The sequence below is a fragment of the Fistularia commersonii genome, chromosome 17 (genome assembly GCF_037954325.1).
Source record: "Fistularia commersonii isolate RoL2024-O1a breed Wild chromosome 17, RoL_Fcom_v1.0, whole genome shotgun sequence".
Lineage (NCBI taxonomy): Eukaryota > Metazoa > Chordata > Actinopteri > Syngnathiformes > Fistulariidae > Fistularia > Fistularia commersonii.
Window position 1 is genome coordinate 5,870,389 of NC_141300.1, and position 8,478 is coordinate 5,878,866.

Consider the following 8,478-nt stretch of genomic DNA (forward strand, 5'->3'; position numbering starts at 1 on the left):
TGAGACAAAATCAAATGTGACCCTTGTTTGTAGATTAATTTTCCACTCATAATGTCTTTTTCAACAAAGCAACAAGTGGCATTTAAACCACATTAGAAGAAGCAAGGGAATATAAATGACCAAACAGGTCAAAAGGTTTCATTTATTTAGATACATCAATTGACTTTAAGGAGATCTGAAACTACTTTTCCATTAAAAACCCCATGCGGTCATCATGGATCCATGTAAGTTTTCCTTGTGAAGACGTTGCTATTTTTTAATGTTATTCCCCTCTTTTTAAAGCACCTGGATATAAAAGAAAACACAAAGCATGAAGAGTCTTCTGGGGAAAGTAAATAAAACAATAAAGAACAACTTACTTGGCTTCAATTGTAAAAGGACACTGGAGATGTAGCCCTGCATAACCTGCAGTACATGACTGCCCCAATGAGGCAGACTGTTTTTAGCATAGCATGCTAATGTTGGCTAATCCTGTTACATAACGGAATCATTTCACGGTGAACATTTACACTACAAATGAAAACACACGCACAGAGAGCGACCACTTTGGATGGATTTCAATGAGAACCCTCTCCGTTCCTCGGCTCCATTCATACGCCGCATTACAGCTGAGGAGCTGCTCGTGTTAGCTAGTGCTGCTAGTTTACTGCACAGCCAGGAAAGATTACAAACCAACATTGAACCTGTCACGGAAGCCCCCTCACGCTAAGTTACCTATAGTAATCACAAGTCAAGGGCCACTTACAGAAGTCTTGTCACTGGCATCTCTAGCACGGGTCGATGTGAGACATGGGCTGCCTGAGGTCTGTTGTGTCGTGTTGTCAAGGTTGTCAGACACCACATGTGTAGTTTTGTACTTCCGGAGTATGGCGGGTTCTGCGCCTGCGCATTGGATCCATCCGTGTCATTGGGGAAACTGAGACCGATAGTGTGTGTGTGTGTGTGTGTGTGTGTGTGTGTGTGTGTGTGTGTGTGTGTGTGTGTGTGTGTGTGTGTGTGTGTGGTTATGTTTTGAAGTTGCATGACATGATGTCTAAATAAACTTTGTGAAGATGATACAGAAGCAAAAATGGACCAATGCTATCATGGTGAAAAAGTATAATCTAATATCTTAATTGTTAGTAACACCCATCTAGATACAATTTGGAAACCTATACAATATAGGAAAACAAAATACTTTATACGGTCAAAGAGTATTACAGAAAGCAGTTCAGAGTATTGATAAATAAAGTGTTATTTTAAAAAAAAGATGCTTTAAAAGGCCTGGAGTGACAGTACCATCAGGTGAGGAAACACAAGGCTCTATATAGAAACAAAACAGGAACATATAGTTCAACAGACGAGATGTGTTAAAATAATAGGAAAAGCAATCGTACATAAAAGAATTAAAATAATGGCATTAACTTAATAACTCTTTAAGACTAGGAAGACTGACTACAACACCGACAAAAACAACAGCTAACAAACATCTAGAAAAATAGAAGAACATACTAAACATATAAGCATATCGACATATATACACTGAATAAAAAAAAATACAGTCAGAAAAAAATATGGCACCTCAGAAAGAAGGTTGTTGATCCTCTTTTGAAAAATATACTGGTCACCAGGAACTGTGTGTGTCAGAGATGTCGGCTGTCCTGGTGAAAGGGCAACTCACTGTGGGCCTCAGGAATCACAAAAGTGACAAACTGCGACTGTCCACAGTTGCAGAATAAAATAATCCAGATGTTTGAAAGTCTCTCATCTAAAAAAAAACGAACTTCAAAACATTCAGTTTGGTATGGGTCCTTAGTTATTTAATATTATAACATCTAAATAATCTCTTTCTTGAAAAGGCTCAAAACGAAGCTCAGGGATGACAGCCATCCATTTTCATTAAAAAAATGTAGGTTACAGGATCTATTTGAGAATTTACTGCCCAAGCATGTTGCTTTAGGTTTTTGATGGTAAGAAGTCACATTTGATCTTGTATATATTTTTACACTTGGACAGTTGTGAAAATAATAATTATCATCATTATCTCGGTAATTATCATATTAGTAATAGACTATAATTTTGACAATTTCCCAAATAGCAATTGCATTGTTTGTGGTACAGGATGATATTTTACTGAAAAAAAAAATTGTAGTTTTGCATCAAATGCCATCCTTAGGTGAAAGCAAAGGTTAATTATTTTTAAATAATGTTTGACTCCATTTTGATTATTTCTCAACAAGCCTCACGGTCTTTTGTGTCACAAATATAAAGTAAAGGCAGATGTGATGAGACAGCAGAGGGAGACTTCGTTCCACAACTCCTGAACGATGCAAGAGGGGATCTGAAGGCCAGCAGGGTGCAACATGAGTCTCTGGCTCAGCTGGTTCAGACTTGGCAGAAAGCGGACCACACTGACAGCCTACACTTTGTCAGAGAGGGAAGTTTCCATCTGTGTGTGGATCAGGGACGGTGTGTGTGGGGGACTGCGTGTGAGTGAGTGACAGTAGTTTGTTCCAGTTGACGCTCATGAGATTGTCTTATCATCCCCTTTTGCCGTTAAGAAATGTTGATGATTGTGCCACCAGGTCGAGGGATTTTTCTTCTTTGTCGCATTGGACCTGCGTCAGCTGGATGCCAATATGTGGTTGTTTGGAGATTTATAAATTCAGAAAGTTACTTTAGTTCGCTTATGATAGAGTTAAACTGACAAGGAACCACCAACAGCCTTACCTCACCCGGCGGGTTTGCCAAATGTGTCACTCTGATGTTCTCTGTGGTTTATTGAGCTGTATTTTTGGTTGTCGATGACTGACAGCTCATCTTGAGCTCCTAATGGGATTTTTAACTGTTTTTATGTTGTGATTTTGCTATGTGAGAGTCTAAGACAGTTTTCCACACTGTGGTCAAACAATTTGTCATGCCATCTAAAAATCATCAAATCTAATCTCAATATGTATTTTGATGTGTATTGCCCGCGGGTTAATTCTTTGGAGAGGTTCAGGTCAAGACCCCCCCGAATGAAAGCTAAACTGACTCAGGATCCCCTGGAGAGGTGAAGAAAACAAATACTGCAAATGCAAAGACCTACACATGTAGGCCTTTCAAATATTGTCCTTGCACTTAGAGCAAAGCTGCATTGTGTACAATTGTAATGAAATTGAAATTCCATGATTTGAAATCAATTGTGGAAAAAGTGAAGTTTCCAATCACCCAGTTTTTGTCCATTTCTATTCCTGTTCTTTTATTTCAATTCATTTTTTTATTGTAATTTATTTCACTCTTTATAATGGTTATAATGTCAAAGATACAGAAAATAGAGTTTGATGGAGAAGGTTGATTTGCTGTGACGACCCCTGAAGGGAAAAGACGAAAAGAGAGGAAGAACGTTTATAATGTCAATAATGACAATAATGTCTAAAATGGATGATTTCTGATCACATTAAACTTTGATTTGATTTTGATTTGGGAACCTGGAAATAAAACATCAGTTCATCTAATAAAGTCATCGGTTTAGTTGAGGGGGAAACACAAGCTGTTAAACATTTTTTACTGAGTGTATTCATTGGCAAACGGGGGGAAAGGCATTAAGTGCTTTTGGATTTCATCTGATCCTGTTCATCTGTGTCTGAGCATTAGAGCCCCAAAATGCTCCTTATTTGCTATGTGAGTGTCAATATTAGGTTCATTGATAAAAAAATTAAAAAGTCAGCTCATCCACACACATAATATAAATTGAATGGGGCTTTGAAAAGTCAGCTTGCACTGTATATCATCTTGAGAACTCTTTTGGGTGTACCTGTTAAAAGACATACAGTACAATGGCGTAAAACAAGCAGTTGTTATGGTCAGACATTTTCTTGTGCAAATTTCAAAGCTGACACACAATCATATGGTCTGGATATTAAATAAAACCATATGACTGAGAATCTCTCTCCTTTTAAAAATATGTTTTCCCTTGTTCGTATCCAGTTACACTTCGAAGGTGAAACATTTTTCCCTGCTCAGTGAAGTGTCAGGGTTGTTCGTACCTCCAGTATTCATCTTGCACAAGCGCTCGTGTCAAGCAATTCAAATATGTGGCATTCTCCTTCATTCAGCATTGATACTACGTGTCCCGCTCTCGGGAGGCAGGGTTGGTCCTGGGACGATCACAGGGGAGACTTACAACCAGTCACTCTTTTGGGCAATGTTGGGTCTCCAGTGATCCTACTGCATGTAGCTAACTGGAGAACCCAGAGGAACCCCACGCAGACAAGAGTAGAAGATTTAAGTGTCAGAATCAAACCTTCTTGCCGTGAGGTCACCCTTGCATTCTCGACCGTCCTTGTTTTTTTTCTGCAAGAAGGGGGAGCACGTGGTTGTCAAACGTTATGCATTAGCATTATTTGAAGTCAATTGACACAACACACGCAGCAGGACTTCAAGCCTAAAACTTCATTTTTGAATTAATTAATGGCACAATTTTGCAAGAAAAATAGAGACGATTCAATCGTCCATATAAAATGATGCATTTTTTGGTAGATGCATACATATTTTTTGGTCATTTCCCAAGCAACTGGTTGCTGCATGGTTTCCCTGAGCTGTTTTACAATGATTTCACTTTAAAATGAATTCACTCATACCTTATCAAGTCTGTGCATTGTGTGGGCGTGCACATTCTCACTCTTACCTGCATGGCCCCCCTTAGCTCCCGAATCTGTGCCTGTTACCTCCGCCAAAGTGTCAGCATGTAGCAGAGCTCCCATCGGTGCAGAGCAGGCACGGTCTCGAGGGAGCAGAGGCGCCTAGCAATATGAACCAGTCTTAGACTGTTGTCCAAGTCTGCCATTTATAGATGCGATTCAAGCCTATTTGTTCACGCTCACAGTTGGGCTCTTTGACGGAAAATACCATTTAGTCATACCATCCGGTATCTCTGTTTTCCATACCAAACCAAGGAATAATGTTTTATTGCTTTTCAGCCGATTGGTGAAAAAAAACAACCCAATGTGCATTCTGCAGCTGTTTTGTGTCGTGTTTGATTTTTGTTTTTTTTCTTTCCTGTTTACAGTCTAGTTTTGAAGAGGTTTCATTTTAGTGAACCTGTTAACCTCAAAAAAAAAAGCCACTGTGTGTGTCCGCATAGTGTTATGGGGTCGCATGTATACATGCGCTCACATAAATGGCATACGTGCCCTCTCCAGGTAACCATTAACCGTAATATGGCACTCTCTCCTCAGTCTGCTAGTTTTTATTTTAATCTGACAGCCATCCAATTTCTCAGATACATGTCCCGACAAGACACAAGTTGCACTACTGGTCAGTGTGTTTGTGTTTGTGAGTGTCTGTGTGTGGTTAGGTGGGTACGTGAGAGAAGTGGAATGACGGTTCAGGTTTAGGGTAGTGGAAACTAGTTGTTTATGTGACAGGACAAAGGAGGAGAAAGTGAAAGAGGAGGAGGGAGCCCTCCAACAGGAGAGGTGGATAGACGGAAACAGTTTGGTCCACAGTGGCAACGGCCCCGCCAACAGTTAGCACAGGGGCCGCATGGAAACTTTCTCCCTTCGACTCTCAGGCAGCCGGCGAGAAGTCATTGGTATTGAATATCCTAGAGAAGAAAAAGCAAATGGTAAATTGAAGATCCAGACAGGAAGATGGAAAACTTTGTCAGATGAAGTGAGTAGTTTCGCGTGTAGCGGCTCACGGCATTTCACCGGGAAGCCACTTTGCACGAAGAAGGACGCTTCGGCATAGTTTGAATCAATTCCTTTAATAGATGGCGAGAATATCAACGAGCCATAATGCCCACTCGCTGACAAGTTTTGACATTCTCACTTTACAAACAAGTCAATTCAGTGCGAGTATCATGGGTGCGGCGTGAGTAACCCCAGAAACAAAGACAGAAGGAGTTGCAACTTGGGGGCAAGTTTGACCCAGCGCCAATCAGCTGTGGCCTCGCAGCGAGTTTGGACCACAAGTGTGTTATGTATGTCAAGTGCCACAGTCAGAGATGAGGCAGAATTAAGGTGGTGGGGGGGGCAGCGATCCTATTTTGCAGCAGTTGTTTTGCAAAATTATTCTAATCCCATGTTGACAGTCTGCAACGGATGTGTCACGGGGAAGTGGGGGGGGAGGGGGGGGACTGAGCCGCAGAGGACTGTTCTCTATCAGGAGCCAATGAGTCAATCACTTCTTTTCTACTGGTATAATCAGTTTCGTGGACCAAAACAACAACACCGTCTGTCAGTTGGGGAACTCCGCCGGCCCGTTTTGAAATGCTCTTCCGCTTTGGAAAGTCCAGTCACTCCAAAGCCCTCAGTCTTAGTGAAGTTTTGTGAAATCTGTCAGCAATAATATAGCAGATGGTCACAACCTGTCACCCAAACATTTATGCGTTCCTCAAGATGAACTGTGAAAGATCTTCTCACGGATTGCTATCGCATGTCTAATATTAACTTAGTTGAATCGAACAGTTCAAAGGAAAGAGAAAATGTGGAAGTTTTACGTGAAATGAAGGAATTTGGGAAAAATACTTCGATGATGATGATGATGATGATGCTGATGATGGTACAGGGGTTGTGGTTTTAAGAAAAAATGAGAGTTGACGTGCTAAAAGTGGAGTATTAGTGGCATAGACTAATGTTGGCAAGGCAACTAAACCCAGTGACAGATAAGCATGTTAAAAATGATTATGATTACATTATTATTATAGTAATGCTGTGTATAACACAGTGCAGGTGGCGGAGGGGTGATCAAGGTCAAGCTGTTCTGATAGAAAAAAACAAGTACCACTAAATGATTAACTGAAATAATACGACATGTATGTTTAATAAGCTGTGAAGGGGAGCGCATAACTTAGGTCCGGGGAAATCTCTCAAGTGACGAGTCCGATATTCAGCAATGTTGCCTCACCACAACAAAGCAGTCGGTCCACTTAACATTAAACATAAACCATTAGTCCCTCCATCCCACACCCAATTAAACCCTGTCCCCGTGCCATCAACACTGAATGAGTGGTCGGAGGTAGTGGCCAGTTCAGGTCAGATTCCTCTGTTTTTTCATGTCCCATGTTCACACTCTCCGAGGGAGCGGGTGCATGCCACGCAGCAGTCCTCTACCTATTTTTAGCGATATGGGATGGAGCTGGGGGGAGGGGGGGCGATCGGGACGGTGTGTAAATTCAGACCCCCCCCTGGATGTTCCGTTGATGTCATAAGCCTGACCTCTAACCCAGGAGCCTGGCTGCCGGGCCTATGTTGAACTTGAATTTCAGGGGTTCAAATGCAAGCATGCACCCGGTGTCCCAGCGCCTGCCAGAGTTATGAGGCGGATCAGGGGATGGGGGGTGAGGTCGGGGGTGGGGTGACATGCATAAACAGGGACGGGGGCAACTGATCTTCAAGGTATGTCCGCCGGCACCCTCAGGATATCTGGAAGACCTGAATCTACAGACATAAAACATTGTTCAAGCCAGGACTGCGCTTATCTTATTTTGGGTGCTGATAAAGTTGTTGGATACCGGCAGAGCCACAGTTACACGGTTACAGTGAGAACCGAGGCGAAGAGTCGTGCACGGCTTGAAATGAGCGGCGCGTGAACTCGCTGAGCTGTGACCCAGGGTGTGCTCTTTGGAGAGTAGCAATGTGTCGCGCAGCACATCCAGAGATGGATGTCGGACGCGCATTTCTTGTCGAACAGCAAGTTCCAAACAGTAGTTCGCTATGTTGTTGTCGTGATCTCAGACACAATGGATGGTGACGGCCCAAATGCCAGCGATTGCCACCTTCGACCAATTGCACCTCCTCCGCTACCCTTGAGCCGCTCATAAACAACATTCCTGCCCTCAACAGCAAAGGAGCCCGCGAAACAAAGGCCACACGTTCACACACATTTGACAATGCACATCCATTTTTAATAACAATTACGCACATTGTTTCGGCCCATCTACTCCCGACTCACGGGTACTTAAAAACATAATGTTAAGGAAAGTATGAAATAGATAAAAATGGCGAACTAAATGTTAGCACATGGACTGTGGATGCATATTTTTTTTTTCAAAATCAGGAATCAAAAAAAAAAAACTCACATCGATACTGTTCATTTTTGTTTTTTCATCATATAATTTGCATTTATGTTTAATGACTTGGTAGTTGCATTGTGTTTATTTATGATATAATATAAATATTATAACTCTGTAAGGAACGCAGCCACTCAGGATGGCCATGACTCACCAGATTAATGTTGTTGATGTATTATAAACAACTTCAGTGCGTAAAAACTAGGTTGTTATTATCTCAAGTGATGGATTATAGCGTTGCTCATCCGAGGCGGGGTTGACGACCGGCGGCTCATCTACGCGAAGACAATAAAACCAATCCGAGGATTTTTCACAAAGCCAGTTTGTATCCGTATGAGCGGCTGCTGGTTCGAATCCCGGATCGGATGTCGGCGGTCCTGCGCATCGATACCGTTCAGCGCCAATCAATTTCAGTGATCGGTCTCGGGTCTCCGTGGGAGCAC

The 8,478-nt window shown here is 42.1% G+C and overlaps 1 protein-coding gene and 1 long non-coding RNA gene across 2 annotated transcripts in view; both read right to left on the reverse strand.

The window, feature by feature from the left end:
* The window catches only part of mrpl23 (mitochondrial ribosomal protein L23), a 51,525-nt gene extending 50,668 nt beyond the window's left edge, over positions 1 to 857 (reverse strand). Inside the window, exon 1 of the mRNA XM_086163015.1 lies at positions 746 to 857. Within this exon, the coding sequence (XP_086019141.1) occupies positions 746 to 843 (98 nt within the window). The 5' untranslated portion in view covers positions 844 to 857. The remainder of the gene's footprint in view (positions 1 to 745) is intronic.
* A 2,341-nt stretch (positions 858 to 3,198) lies between these two features.
* Positions 3,199 to 4,748, reverse strand: LOC147224870 (uncharacterized). The gene is made up of 4 exons (XR_015107354.1): positions 4,649 to 4,748; positions 4,265 to 4,314; positions 4,008 to 4,118; positions 3,199 to 3,332 (listed from the first exon to the last, which is right to left on the reverse strand). It is a non-coding gene; the product is annotated as an uncharacterized LOC147224870 (long non-coding RNA).
* Between the last annotated feature and the right edge of the window lie 3,730 nt (positions 4,749 to 8,478).